Here is a 16,109-nt window from a genome sequence, read left to right as displayed (position 1 = left end):
ACCTGGATGCAAACAGATCCACATCTGGGACCCCCCCCATCTTTGGCATTTGACCAGGAAGATGGAACAACTGTTGGTGACTCAAGTAGTCCGCCTGCGAATTCTCTACCCCTGGAATTAAGACTGCCGATATGCATGACACATGCTCTTTTGCCCAGGCTAGGATATGGTTTACCTCTCCCTGGGATGAATGACTTCTGGTGCCCCCTTGGTGATTGATATAAGCCACTGTTGTGGCATTGCCGATTGAATCCTGACCGGACAATTGGGCAACCTGAATGTCCAGGCCCTTAGAGCTAAACGTGCTGCCTGAATCTCTAGCATGTTGATGGGCAAGGTCCTTTTGGTCCTAGACCATTTTCCTTGGACAGTCGCTTCTTCCAGGACTGCTCCCCAACCTGAAAGGCTGTCATGTGTTGTTACCACCTTCCAGGTAACTGGCATGAAGGATTTCCCCTTCTGCAGATTCTTGGATATCCTCCACCAACTGAGGCTTTGGCGACAGACACATTGGAAAATCTAGCACTTGGACCTTCTTGTTCCAAGCAGATAAGATTCTGTTTTGCAGCAGTCTCGAATGAAACTGGGCATAGGGAACCGCTTCGAATGAATCCACCATCTTTCCCAACAACCTCATGCAAAGGTGAATAGAAGGATCCTTCTTCGCCCTGACCACCTGAACAAGCTCTTTTATGGAACCGATTTTTGCCTGGGGTAAAAACGCCCTTTTCTGATCAGACCCAAGTACTTTAGTCTTCTTAATGGTTTTAAAGAAGATATCTCTAGATTGAGAATCCAACCTAGGTATTCCAGGTAGTTGACTGTGGTGACCATGCTTTGGTCTAAGAGGGCTACCGACTGGTCTATCAAGAGCAGGTCGTCTAGGTATGCCACAATTGTTATACCTTGAGCCCTTAACTTGGCGGTCAGAACTTTTGTAAACACCTGAGGTGCAGTAGCTAGACCGAAAGGCAAAGCTGCAAACTGAAAATTTAGTTTTTCTACCTTGAAGCGCAGATACTTCTGGTGAGCGGGGAATACAGGCATATGCAGATATGTATCCTTGATGTCGATTGATGCCAGAAAATCGACAAAATCCTTGTAGGATAGAGACAACGGATCGGATTGATTCCATGCGAAAAGAGTGGATATTCAAGAATCGATATAGAATGGGTCTGACATCTCCATTTGGTTTTGGCACCATGAAAAAGTTTGACTAAAACCCCAACCCCTGCTCTTCCATGGGGACCACCATGATCACTTTTTGAGACAAGTCGGTCTAACGCTTGAAAGAGAGACTTCTTTTTCTCTGGCTCTTTAGGGACGTTTGACCTGAGGAAACGTGGAGATGCAAACTTTCGAACTCTGGTTTGTAACCTAGAGCTATTTTAGACAACCCATCTGTCTTGAAACTTTCCTGCCAGTCCCTTGAGAACTGTAGAAGCCTCCCCCCCCCCCCCCCCCCCCCCCCACTCGAGCGAGCAGGGGCTCCCCTTCATAAAGAGGCTTTACTATTCTGTCTTGTAGGTTTCCTGCCCTAGGACTTCTTTTGTCCCTTCGCAACTGCCTGGAGGCTGATGGCCCTGGAGAAGGAGCCTGTTTAAATGAGGGACATTTACTCCTTTTCTTAACTGACAAAAGGGTACTCTTTCCACTTGACATTTTTTGTATATATTTGTCCAAATCATCCCCAAACAGCCTTTCACTGTGGAAAGGAAAACCAGCCAGGAGCTTTTTTTTCATGGCGCTTCAGCTGACCAACTTTTCAACCATAAGATTCTATGCATATGCATCAACCGAAGCGTAAGCCGAGAGGTCTGAAGAAATAGAATCTCTCATTGCGTCAATTGCAAAACACAAAGCCCCTGGCAACTCGGCTAAATCCTGGGCCTGCTGATCAGGGATAACCTTGACTTGATAAAGAGTAAAAACACACTTGAATCCACCCGTGTGACCAAAAATTATTAAGATCAAAACGATTTGTCAATATGACAGGCTATCCCCCATGTTGCAAAACACACAATATGAAGAAAATGAGACCAAGGATTTCCCAAGAATGCTCGCAGAGGGGGAATCAACAACGTAGTATGATCAATGAATAAGGTAAACTTTATTGAAAAAATGCACAAAAATCTAGAAAGGAGCTTTGCATATGCTGCACACGGCAGCACAGGTGGGGCTCGTTCCTCCACGCTATAACCTTGAGCACCTGTCTCAACTGGTCCCTCAAGGATTCACATACCCCAATTGCCGCCGCTACAGGTTGAACCACTGAATCTGCCAAAGAAAATGTTTTTAACAGGAATTCCAACTTCTTATCGTTTATATCCCTAAGCATGTGAGCGGTGTCAACCGGACAAGTCAAATTTTTATTCAGAGGATATAGCAGCATCAATTTTTAGTAAATCTTTCCAACATAGGATAAAGTGTTGAAAACTTTTTTGGAGGAAAAAATGCTTATCTGGGTGATCTCACTCAGAATACATAAGTTGTTCCAGCAATGAATGGACCGGAAAGACCCACAAGGCTTGAGGAGGCTTTAGTGAACCCAAACTAGAAGTGGACTTTTCAGCCGATTCAGTTAAGGGTAGCTTAAATGTGGAGAGGACCATTTCAGTAAGATTGCACCAGCAATTTCTCAGATTGTGAATGCTGAAGCAGGTTCATCCACACTTGATACCTCGGAAGAGGAGTCATCAGCCTCTTTATGATCCCCTGAGGGGGATTCATCTTCTCCCTCCCACTGTTCCACTGTTTGAGGGTCCTGGGTGGTAGAAGGGGGCCTAATGCGTTTTATCCCATTCTGGGAAGATGCGATTAAAGCCGTTAACCTTTCTTCCAATCCCATCATAGCTGAGGAGAAAACCTCCTCAGTATTAAATGGGGGCTGAAATGTTGGAAACAGTGGTAACACTTGCCGAACCTGATGGCTCACTCTGACCAGCCCCCTAATTCCTTCGGGGGGTGGTGCTGCAGAAAGAAGACCAGGATCCCCAGAACCTGAGGGTAACAACTTTGGGTTCTTTTTTGGGGTGTTTGCACCTCCCCTTCTGCCAACCATAGTGCCAAACACAAACAGAGGTACTGACAGAAAAAATGCACCCACTGCTGAGCAGATATTTCAGCAAGTGTCGCTGCTATTAATGGTCCCGTCTGATCTGTGTCCCTCCGTTAGGCAAATGCATCCTGCAAAAATTGCATTTATAGCCTACACGGTTCTGCAAGGGGACATTGGAGCATGTCGATGCTGCACTAAGCCACACCCCCTCCTCCGTCTTCCGCCCCCCCCCCCCCCACTCCTTAAAAAAAAAAAAAAGATTGTTTCCTGTGTGAGCGGCCTCTGATCGACCAGATCAGCATGTGGGGGTGGTGTGGACAGCGGTGCAAGAGGGAGTGAAGTGGCATACCGCCGACCATTCCAGGCTCCTTCTGCCTCCTGCAAAGGGGAGCCCTAGTGGGGGATGTATCTGAAGAAACCCCCCCCCCCCCCATATCTTACCCGAGGCTTGGGACTTGAGGAAGCCTGCAGCTTCTGCTGACACAGAACGAGATCTGACAAGCACGAAACGGGTACGTGCTCTTGACAGCCACGGTGGTGACTTTAGGCATGACCACGTTTAAAAAAGGAATTTTGAATGGATCCAGCTGCATGGCTTGCCCCAGCAAGGATTACTCCAGTGGAGCTCAGCACAGCACATCTTTACTTGTGACCAACACCTTAGACACTAGTTAAAAAAAACTGAGGTACTCCCCATAAGGGGAGGGGTTATAGAGGGAGTAAACTTCCTGTCTAGGGTATGCCAGTGTCCATCACCTAAAGGTGGCCTATATAACTCCTATAGTTATTACTATGGCTCTGTGTCCCGTGATTTACAATAAAGAAAAGTTATTTAAAACTGATCGCAGCTGTAATGAATTGTCGGGTCTCGGCAATATAGATAAAACTTATTGAAAAAAACGGCATGGGTTCTCCCCCCGTCCATTACCAGGCCCTTTGGGTCTGGTATGAATATTAAGTTGAACCCCAAGAAGCCAAAAATGTAAAAAAAAAAAAAATTGCATGAGGATCCCGCCAAAATCCATACCAGACCCTTTAGGTCTATTATAGATTTTAAGGAGAACCCTGCACCAAAACTTTTTAAAAAATGGCGTAGGGGCCTCCCCCTAAATCCATACCAGTCCCTTATCCGAGAACGCAACCTGGCAGGCTGCAGGAAAAGATGGGGGGAATGAAAGAGTGCCCCCCCTCCTGAACGTACAAGGCCACATGTCCTCAACATGGGGAGGGTGCTTTGGAGTAGCCCCCCAAAGCACCTTGTCCACATGTTGATGGGGATGTGGCCTGGTACAGTTCAGGAGGGGGGCCGCTCTCGTGTCCCCCCCCCCCCTCTTTTCCTGTGGCCTGCCAGGTTGCATGCTTAGATAAGGGATTTTGGGGGGACCCCTACGCCATTTTTTTTTTATTTGGTGCAGGGTTCCCCTTCATATCCATACCAGACCTGAAGAGCCTGGTATGTATTTTGGCAGGGGCCCCCACGCAATTGAAAAAATAATTTTTGGTTTGAGGTTCCCCTTAACCACTAGGCATCCATGCTATAGCCGGCTATACGGCTGCAGCGTGGACGCCAATTGCAAGGAGGCCGTCCCTGGACATCCTCCTGTTTACTTCCGCAATGCGCGCTCCCGCGAGCGCGCACCGGTGAAGTTCTGTGCTGGCCTTGTCCCTTGGACACAGCCAGTCACAGATCACTGTAAATGGCCAATCACAGCAGCCGTTTATATCATGATCGGCGTGTCCAGTGAGAGATGATCTCATATGTAAACATATGAGATCATCTCTCATCGCCGGCTCTCCCTCCTCACACAGACAGCATGTGAGGAGGGAGAGATGAACCGCTGCAGCGGTTAGTAAAAAAATAAATAAAAAATAAACTGCCATCTGTCCCCAGTGCCACGTATAAGTGCCATCTGTCATCGGTGCCACATCAGTGTCGCGTGTCATCAGTGCCACGTATTAGTGACACCTGTCATCAGTGTCACGTGTCATCAGTTCCACGTGTCAGTGCATCTGTCATCAGTGCCACGTGAGTGTCACGTGTCATTGTCCTGGTACTCCAGGGTCTTCAAAAGTATAACAGGTAGTCAAGAAGTTAGATGTGTCATTTATGCTCCTAGAACACGTGACGATGCTCCCTGCATGTTGGGCCTCTCTAAGTGGCCACATGTGGTATCGTTATACTCAGGAGGAGTAGCAGAATGTATTTTGGGGCATTATTTGTGGTATACACAGGCCATGTGAGAGAAATAACCTATTACAGTGACAATTTTGTGGGGGTAAAAAAATCATTTTAATTTTGCAAAGAATTGTGGGGAAAAATGAAAACCTCAAAAACCTCACCATGCATCTTACTAAATACCTTGGAATGTCTACTTTTAAAAAAGGCCCTAGCTTGTTTGGTCGCAAGAAATTAGATAGGCCACCAGTACTTCAGGTGTGATCATTTTTTTTTTTATGATTTGCACCACAGCTTGTAGACTAACTTTTAGAAAGACCAAATAATATCCACTAATTTGGATTATTTTTACCAAAGATATGTAGCCGTATAAATTGTGGCCAAAATTTATGAAGAAAAATTAATAATTTGCAAAAGTTTATCACAGAAACAAAGAAAAATTTGTTTTTTTCATAATTTTCAGTCTTTTTTCATTTATAGCGCAAAAAAATAAAAAATCCAGAGGTGATCAAATACCACCAAAAGAAAGCTCTGTGTATGAAAAAAGGACAAAAAATTTATTTGGGTACAGTGCTGCATGACTGAGTAATTGTCATTCAAAGTGCGAGCGCTGAAAGCTGAAAATTGGTCTGGCCGGGGGGGGGGTTTACGTGCCCTGTTGTCAAGTGGTTAATATTCATACCAGACCCAAAGGGCCTGGTAATGGAATGGGGGGAGGGACCCATGCTGTTTTTTTTTTCAATGAGTTTTATCTATATTGCCAAGACCCGACAATTCATTACAGCGGTGATCAGTTTTAAATGACTTTTTTTCCTTTAGAAATGTAATTTCTGCGTAAAAACTGCGTCACTTTACATGCATACTATAGACACCCCCCCCCCAGGCACGATATTTAAAAATGAAATATTCCTTTGTTTCACTGTAAGCATTATTAAAATCACTGCTCCTGAAAAAACTGCCATTTTTAAATCTTTTTTTGCATTGATACATGTCCCCTGGGGCAGGACCCGGGTCCCCAAACACTTTTTATGGCAATAAATTGCATTACAAGCAATAGAATGAGCACTTTTGGTTTTTCATGTTAATGTCCCATAGACTGTAACAGTGTTCCACTGCTTTCAAATTTGCCGCGAACACCACATAATGTTCACTGTTCAGCGAACACCCGATGTTCGAGACGAACTTGCGTTTGTTTTGAAAATCGGGCTTATTCCTAGTAACCAATCCGCTTCTAACTTCAGCTTGTTTTATTAAGCTCCGACAATAAAACTTGGAAGCTGATTGGTTACTATGCACAGCTGCACCAGATTCTGTGTGCACCAGTTTTAGTAATTCTTCCCCTGTGCTGTGTGGGCTCTTTCTAATGGACTAGATGCAATCTTTTTTCACATTTTATTTTGTGAGTGCACAATGTCTTTAATAAAGGCCTTGAATCGTTTTACTACACTAGAGGGCTACGCTGTCTTCTCCTTTGCTTTTTGTATGTTTAGCACTCATCACTGTATTAGTGTCACTGGTTCACAAAGTATCAAAAGTGTCAGTGTCAAAAAAAAGTATCTATACCACAGTTTGTAGATGCTATAACTTTTGCGCAAACCAATCAATATAAGCTTATTGGGATTTTTTTACCAAACATATGTAGCAGAATACATTTTGTCCTAAATTTATAAAGAAAATGATACAGAGATTTTTTTTTTTTTGTATGGGATATGTTTCATTGCAGAATTGCAACATTTTCAGTCTTTTTTTTTTTTTTTTTTTCATTTTATAGTGCAAAAAATTAAAAACCCAGTGGTGATCAAATACCACCAAAAGAAAGCTTCATATGTGGGGGAAAAAAATTATATAAATTTCATTGTGTTCAGCGTTGCATGACCACGCAGTAACACAGTGCCAAAAAGCAAAAAATGACCTGGTCACGAACAGGGTTAAATTTTCTGGCAGTCAAGTGGTTAATGTGATAAATAATTACAGACTTTATCTATTGTCTTTTTAAAGGGAAACTATACCCTATTTAAAGTGTGTTGGATATACATAGTCAGGTTGAAAAGACAAGTCCATCTAGTTCAACCAAAAACTATACATGTGTCATAAATAGGGTAATGCTCATATCAGTGAGCGGAGTTGATAAAGAAATAGCTGCATTTGTATGGCTGTCATAAACAGGTTAAAACCGCTAAGACAGGAAGTGAAGGTAAATTCCTCAGACAATAAAAAATTAACCTGGCAGGATTTTTAACCCTTCCTTATTCTACCCAAAACTCAAACAAAGTTTGGGCTATTCATACACTTTGAAGTGACCAAAGTGTTGGTCGTTTCAAAATGCACCAAATTTCATACATAACCCTTGCCTCCCTGCACATGTGAAAAAAATGATTTTTATTTTTGTTCTCAGGTGATCCATATACTAATGAACAAGGCATTGTGGAGTTCAAGATTAATGGCCCTCTTCAGTATATGTGGTGGTATCATGTTGTAGGGCTCATATGGATCAGTGAGTTTATTTTAGCCTGCCAGCAAATGACCATAGCTGGTGCTGTGGTAACCTATTATTTCACAAGGTGAGATTCTTTAACAAATACTGTATATAAAATGTCCCTGTTAAACAAAAAAATATCTGGGTTTAACCTGAATGTCACGTACAAAGCAGGAACATGAAATAAAGTACTTACTTTTTTTATTGCCTAACTCAGTTTAATCTAATGGCAGGGCTTCTATAATAACTTTAGTAACTTTGTATTCAGACTTATTGTATATAATTGAAAAAAATTTGAAAACTCATGTACACGTCCTTTGTACATACAGTGGATATAAAAAGTCTATGATGGGGGAAAAAAAAAAAAAAAAAAGGCAAAGATAAATAATTTAAGAACGTTTCACATTTAATGTGACCTAAAAAACTTTACTCAATTGAAAATCAAACCATTTTTTATTTGGGGGGGGGGGAGGTAAAACAAAAAAACTAAAATAATGTGGTTGCATGTGCCTTATAACTGGGGATGTAGCTATGTTCAGAACTAAGCAATCACATTCAAACTCATATTAAATAGGAGTCAGTACACACCTGCCATCTTTTAAAGTGCCTCTGATTAACCCCAAATAAAGTTCAGCTGTTCTAGTAGGTCTTTTCTGACATTTTCTTAGTCACATCCTACAGAAAAAGCCATGGTTTGCAGAGGGCTTCCCAAGAATCAGAGGGATCTCATTGTTAAAAGGTATCAGTTAGGAAAAGGGTACAAAATAATTTCTAAAGCATTAGATGTACCACGGAAAACAGGAAAGACAGTCATCAAGTGGAGAAAATATGGCACAACAGTGACATTACCAAGAACTGTACTTCCCTCCAAAATTAATAAAAAGGCGAGACGAAAACTGGTCAGGGAGGCTGCCAAGAGGACTACAGCAACATTAAAGGATCTGCAGGAATATCTGGCAAGTAATGGTTGTGTGGTACATGTGACAATAATCTCCCGTATTCTCCATATGTCTGGGTTATGGGCTACAGTGGCAAGACGGAAGCCTTTTCTTAAGAAAAACTTCCAAGCCCAGCTAAATTTTGCAGAAACACATCTGAAGCCCCACATCTCCCAAAAGCATGTGGGAAAATGTGTTCTTGTCTGATGAAACCAAGGTGGAACTTTTGGGCTATAATTCCTAAAGATATATTTGGCACAAAAACAATACTGTACATCACCAAAAGAACACCATACCCATAGTGAAGCATGGTGGTGGCAGAATTATGCTTTGGGGCTGTTTTTCTTCAGCTGGAACAGAGGCCTTAGACAAGGTAGAGGGAATTATGAGAAGTTCCAAATACCAGTCAATATTGGCACAAAACTTCAGGCTTCTGCTAGAAAGCGAAATATGAAGAGGAACTTCATCTTTCTGCATGACAACGACCCAAAGCATACATCCAAATCAACAAAGGAATGGCTTCACCAGAAGAAGATTAAAGCTTTGGAATGGCCTGGCCAGAGCTCAGACCTAAATCTGATTTTAAAATATGTGGGGCGATTTGAAGAGGGCTGTGCACAGGAGATGCCCTTGCTGTCTGACAGATTTGGAGTGTTTTCTTTATCGTACATCATAGGACATAGGGTCTCAAGTAATTACTTGGTGGGTTATAGGCCCACCTTCAGGTGTTGACACTGGTATAACCAATACAGGACGTTGACTCCCCTATATAACCCCTCCTCCTTCCAGGGGCACTACGTTTTTTCGCCAGTGTCTACGGTGTTGGTCACAAGTGAAGATGTACTCTGCGGAGCTCCAGGAGGGATCCATGCTGGATTTAAAGAAACCTCCACAATCAGATCCATCCTCGCCACTGAGGCCATAGGATGGTACCTGGACCTCGATGCAAGAATGAGGTTTTGCCTGTAATGCTTCTCTTTGAGAGCTGGACCCTAGGAACCAGGACTCTTTTTGGTCTTGCTACATTTCCTAAAGTTGTCCTGAGGGGTGCTATACAAGGCCCAAAGGAGCGGAACCCCTTTTAAAAGGACCCCAGTCTTTGAGCATGTTTAAACGCAGCCCGCTGTGATGGGTGAAAGTTGGATCTGTTTGTTAAATCGGCAGTATCCTGCAGCAAGGACAAGGTAAGGGAAGAAGCTTTGCTTTTTCCTTCAATATACCTTATATATGTCTCCTCTATAAGGAGTAACTTGCACTACCTATGATGTGTCTTAGTGTAGCTCTGTCTCAGAACATGTGTGGTCCCAGTGGCAGAGGGGATTCTTAAATAGATCTTGTAGGATTTGGTAAAAAATACAGCAGTTGCTAATACAGAGATGTGTATAAACTTCTATGTGTGCGGTGGCTGATTGGTTGACGCAGCTGCTTTAGCTGCATGGTTTAATTACAACCCAGCACTTCCACCTTGTAACATTGGGAAATGCCCTATGCTTCTGTGGTTTTAAAAAACTATAAATCTGCTGACAGAACCCCCCCCCCCCCTGTAGAGGTGTATAGTACGTTCACCTTACTTTGTGTTGGCCATTCGGGTCCCTAGCAGGGCCTGAGAACGCAGAGGGGCATGTCCGCAAGGTCACGTGGTGCTGTGTATGGATATAACGTCCACACACAGCACTCGCCACATAGCTGAGGGGAAGCGCTGAGGATGCCAATAAGGTTCCACCTGAGGCTTTATATCAGACACTCTCATTTCAGAAAGACTTTTTAACTGAAGAGAGGCAGTCTGTCACACTAAGAGACACCAGAGCGCTGGGCACGTAAGGGTGTAAACAGGCATTTCCAGACAGGAAAAACTATTGTTACTGTTATTTTGTGTGTACCTCTGCTTGTGCTTTGCACTGTGTCTTCCAGACCTACCGTAAAGGTACCTAAAGTGTCACCCCCCCAGGCCCTGGGAATCCCAGTTATGCCTCCATACTGTCTTCCTCTTCGGAGAGATCAGACATAGCAAGCCAGGGTGAGTCATTGGAAGCTAGCGGTGGTGCAACTGCTTCACACACTTCAGCCCCTGTAGAGTTGACTGAAGATGCATTTTCCTCTGCCTTGCAAGGCTTACAAGGAAGATTAGCGGCTTTAATAGCATCCTCCATCCATTGTATAGGAAGCGTCCTAGATCCCCCTCCCCCACCTTAGACTCTTTATAGTCAGTGGAGGGTCCAAGAGAATTCTGGGGACAGGATGGGGTATTGCCCTCAGATGATCGGGAGGAAAGACGTGATTATTTCTCTGCGGAGGAAACAATACTTGAAGTTCCCAAGGATCCCTACTTCACAATCTGAAGTACAGAGGCTTGCAAAGCTGGTTCACTCTACTTTCATGCTACCCCTAACAGAGTTAGCTGAAGGGCCGGTCTCTTCCTTGGGTTCTTTGAAGCCTTTACAGCCTTTGCATGTGTTTCCTGTACACGCATTACTAAAAAAGCTTATTTATACCGAATGGGATCATCCGGATAAGCATTTTTTTCCTTCCAAAGAGACTCACAAAGCTCTATCCTATGGAAGAAAGATTCACTAAAATATGGAAAGTTACAGCAGTTGACGCTGCAATTTCCAATGTGTTTGTTTTTTTTGTTTTTTTTTGTTTTTTCCAGTGGACAATGCGCTTATGCTTAAAGATCCAATAGATAAGAAGTTGGAAGGTCTGTTAAAATCCTTTTTTTCTTAGCAGGTACTGTTGCTCAGCCTGCAATTGCAGCTATAGACATCTGTCAGTCCTTGAAGGACCAGTTCACAGATGCTCTCATGATGAGCTCCCTGCACAACAAGCACAGGAACTGGCTGAGCTACCTAAAGCATTATGCTTTGCTGTAGACGCTATGAAGGATTCTATTCACCAGGCATCACGCCTTGCATATGTACTTGTACATATGCGAAGGACCCTTTGATTAAATGGTTGGTCAGCTGAGACGCTTTGTAAGAACCTTCTAACTAGTTTCCCCTTTAAGGGAGAACGATTATTTGACGATAGTTTGGATAAATACATTCAAACAATTTCCAGCGGAAATAGTATTCTTTTGCCAGTCAAAAGAAAATATAAGAGTCTTTCATTTAAACTGTTCGGCCTCTGCCATCAGACCAGGCATAAAGGAAGACCTGGGGCTACAAGTCTGCAAAGCAGAATACAAGACCTCCTTATGAAGAGGGATCTCCCCTCACCAAGGTTGGGGGGAAGACTTCTGATGTACTCTGAAGTCTGGCAAAGGGAGATTCAGGACAAATGGACTCTCTCCACAGTGTCTCTAGGATACAAGCTAGAGCTTTGAGCGTTTCCACCATCTTGTTTTCTGAGATCAAACGTTCCCAAGGATCCAGGGAAAAGGCAATCCCTGTTGGAAGCATTAGACTGATTATTGGCTCAAGGGGTGATCAGACAGATTCCCAAACAAGAGCAAGGTTTGAGGTTTTACTCAAACCTAATTATGGTGCCAAAGCCAAATGGGGATATCAGACCAAGTCTAGATCTACGTAATCTAAATCGGTTCCTGAAATCTGCTCCATTTGCATGGAGTCAATCAAGCCAGTCGTTTCTATCCTGCAAGGAGAAAAATTTCTGCCGTCCATCGACATCAGAGATGCATAGCTGCTTGTCCATATATTTCCTCCTCACCAGAGGTTTCTGCGGTTCAAAGTAGAACAGAAGCATTTTCAGTTAATAGCTTTGCCCTTCGGGGTTGCAACAGCACCTCGGGTATTCACTAAGGTATTAGCCCCACCTCTAGTCAGGTTAAGGGCACAGGGCATAACTGTCTTGGCTTACTTAGATGATCTATTGTTAATAGACCAGTCAGTGGCTTGCTTGAAGCAAGGTGTAGCCATCACAAGCAGTTACCTGGAAGGTTTGAGTTGAATTCTCAACCTAAAGAAATCCTCCTTAAAGCCACTAAGAAGGCTGGAGTATCTGGGCCTGATCATAGACACAGCCCAGAAAAGGGGTGTTCTTGCCTCCCGCAAGGATCAGCTCCATACAGGAGCTGGTGAGGAGGATCAGGTCGAAGAGAAATCCTTCAATTCGCCTTTGCATGAGGTTGTTAGGGAAGATGGTAGCTTCATTCGAAGCAGTTCCCTATGCTCAATTCCATTTGAAACTGAAAGCAGTATTCTGTCTGCTTGGAACAAAACGATTCAAGCTTTGGACTTGCCAATGTGGCTGTCCCCATGAGTGTCCCAAAGCCTCAGTTGTTGGTTACTATCTTGGAACCTGCTGAAGGCAAAGTCCTTCAGATCAATTATCTGGAAGCGAGTAACGACAGATGCCAGCCTTTCAGGTTGGGGAGTAGGAGCCTTGCCCATTGACATCCTAGAGATTCCGGCAGTGTATCTGGCTCTAGAAACCAGGATCCAGTCCGACAATGCCACGGCTGTGGCATATATCAACCACAAGGGATCACCAAGAGTCTCTCGGCTCAGAGAGAGGTGAACCAAATTCTAACTTGGACAGAAGTGCATGTCCCTTGCCTATCGGCAGTTTTCATTCTGGGAGTAGAGAATTGGCAGGTGGGCTATCTAAGTCGGCGGAAGTTATTTCCAGGAGAATGGTCTCTTCACCCCAAGGTGTTTGAGGCTGTTTGCCAAAGATGGGGGACTCCGGACGTAGACCTTCTAGCGTCCAGATTCCACACTAAGCTAGTCAAATTTGCATCCAGGACAGGGGACCCACTCGCATACGGAACAGATGCTCTGGCGACCCAGTGGGATCAGTTTTTACTGATTTATGCACTTTTCCCCGATTCAGATCGTAAGGATGGCAATGGAGGGTCCAGGGCTCTTCTCACTAAGGCCAGACCTGCTATCTCAGGGGCCGATATTCCATCCTACTTTACGAACGCAAAATTTAACGGCTTGGCTATTGAGACCCACATTCTGAATTAACGTGGGCTTTCCAGGTGAGTTATCTCTACTTTGATTAATGCTAGGAAGCCAGCTTCTAGAGCTATATATTATAGAGCCTGGAAAGCTTATGTTTCCTGGTGTGAGTCCAAGGGTTGGTACCCTCGGAGATATATCATAGGCAGAATTCTTACCTTTCTACAATTAAGCGTAGAGATGAAGTTGGACTGAGTACTATTAAGGGCCAAGTCTCAGCTTTATCAATTTTTATTTAAAAGACTGCTTGCTATGCATTCTTTTGTCCAGGGTTTCATGCAAGGAGTGCTGCGAATTAATCCGCCAGTTAAATCACTCTTAAGCCCTTGGGACTTAAATTTAGTTTTGTCAGTGTTACAAAAACAGCCATTCGAACCGTTGCAGCATGTTCCCTTAGTCCTTCTGACTAGGAAGCTGATATTTTCGTTTGCTATATCATCAGCAAGGAGGATTTCATAATTGGCTGCTCTTACTTGTAAGGAGTCATATTTGATTATTCATGAGGACAGAGTGGTGTTACGCCCTCGTCCAGGTTTTTTACCAAAAGTGGTTTCAGGCTTTCATCTGAAAGAAGATATTGTCCTGCCAGGGTTTTTTCCCCAAGACCTTGTTCCAGGGAAGAAAGGTCACTACATTGTCTTGATGTAGTGAGAGCAGTGAAAATGTATTTAAGAAAACTGTTCCGATTCGTAAGACTCATGTCTTCTTTCTTCTGCCAGAGGGTCCTAAGAAGGGACAGGCAGCGTCAAAATCCACTGTCGCTAAGTGCATTTGGCACGTTATAATTCAAACTTATGATTTAAAGGGAAAGATTCCCCCTTTTCAAGTTAAGGCGCACTCTACCAGAGCGGTTGGTGCTTCTTGGGCAGTGCGTCACCAGGCCTCCAGGTCTCAAATCTGCAAGGCTGTGACTTGGCCTTCAGTACATAATTTGCAAAATTTTATCAAGTGCATGTAAGATGGAATGAGGATATCGCCTTGGGGCACAGTGTGCTGCAGGCAGCAGTATAAGTCCTCAGGTCTGGGGGTTACCCTACGGGTTGTCTCCCTCCCCTCAAGTAGCATTGCTATGGGACATCCCACCAAGTAATTACTTGAGACTGTGTCCTATGATGTACGATAAAGAAAATAGGATTTTTAAAACAGCTTACCTGTAAAATCCTTTTCTTGGAGTACATCATAGGACACAGAGCTCCCACCCCTCTGTTTTATGGGGTAAGAGTATATTACTTATATTGCTTGGCTACAAAAACTGAGTGCTACTGGAAAGAGTAGGGGTTATATAGGGCAGTCAACTTCCTGTATTGGTTATACCAGTGTCAACACCTGAAGGTAGGCCTATAACCCACCAAGTAATTACTTGAGACTCTGTGTCCTATGATGTACTCCAAGAAAAAGATTTTACAGGTAAGCTGTTTTAAAAATCCTATTTTTGCAACGGAGAGTGGGCAAATATTGCCAAGTCAACATGTGCCATACTGATAGACTCATACCCAAAAAGACTGAGCGCTGTAATAAAAACAAAGTATTCCTTTAAGGGTGTGCACACTTATGCAACCATATTATTTTCGTTCTTTATTTTTACTTCCCTCCACCTAAAAGATTTCAGTTTGTTCAATTTAAGTTGTACAGTTTATAGGTCACAAAGGTGGAGAAAGTTCTGAAATGATTTATCTTTGTCTCCTTTTTTTTATGTCACAGAAACCTGACCTTTTAACAGGGGTGTGTAGACTTTTTATATCCACTGTATATGTGTGTGTATGTGTCTGGGGCACTAGGTATCTGGTTTGTGGAGGGTGCTTACAGTGCCTTGAAAAAGTATTCGTTCCCCTTGAAATTTTTCACATTTTGTCATGTTACAAGCAAAAATGGAAATGTATTTTTTGGGATTTTATATGATAGACCAACACAAAGTGGCACATTGTGAAGTGAAAGGAAAATGATAAATTGTTTTCAAAATTTTTTACAAATTAAATATGTGAAAGGTGCGGCATGCATTTGTATTCAGACTCCTGAGTCAATACTTTGTAGAACCACCTTTCATTGCAATTAAAGCTGCAAGTCTTTTGGGATATGTCTCTAGCTTTGCACATCTAGAGAGTGAAATTTTTGCCCATTCTTCCTTGCAAATTAGCTCGAGCTCTGTCAGATTGGATGGAGAGCATCTGTGAACAGCAATTTTAAAGTCTTGCCACAGATTCTCAATTGGATTTAGATCTGGACTTAGACTGGGCCATTCTAACACATGAATATGCTTTGATCTAAACCATTCCATTGTAGCTTTAGCTAACCGATTGAAGGTGAACTTCTGCCCCAGTCTCAAGTCTTTTGAAGACTCTGTATTTGGCTCCATCTATCTTCCCATCAACTCTGACCAGCTTCCATGTCCCTGCTAAAGAAAAGCATCAACACAACATGATGCTGCCACCACCCATGTTTAAAATTGAGGATGGTGTGTTCAGGGTGATGTGCAGTGTTTGTTTTCTGCTACACATAGCATTTTGCTTTTAGGCCAAAAAGTAAAATTTTGGTCTCATCT

General features: G+C 43.2%; 1 protein-coding gene across 1 annotated transcript in view; it reads left to right on the top strand.

The window, feature by feature from the left end:
* The window catches only part of SLC44A1 (solute carrier family 44 member 1), a 277,051-nt gene that overhangs the window by 185,206 nt on the left and 75,736 nt on the right, over positions 1-16,109 (top strand). Inside the window, exon 10 of the mRNA XM_077475185.1 lies at positions 7,630-7,795. Coding sequence (XP_077331311.1) covers positions 7,630-7,795 — 166 coding nt within the window. The remainder of the gene's footprint in view (positions 1-7,629; positions 7,796-16,109) is intronic.

The sequence above is a fragment of the Lithobates pipiens genome, unplaced genomic scaffold (genome assembly GCF_037356315.1).
Source record: "Lithobates pipiens isolate NorthernLeopardFrog02 unplaced genomic scaffold, aLitPip1_a1.2 Scaffold_13, whole genome shotgun sequence".
NCBI classification, from domain to species: domain Eukaryota; kingdom Metazoa; phylum Chordata; class Amphibia; order Anura; family Ranidae; genus Lithobates; species Lithobates pipiens.
Note: the sequence above shows the minus strand (reverse complement) of the source record. Positions and strands in the feature narration are given on the sequence as shown.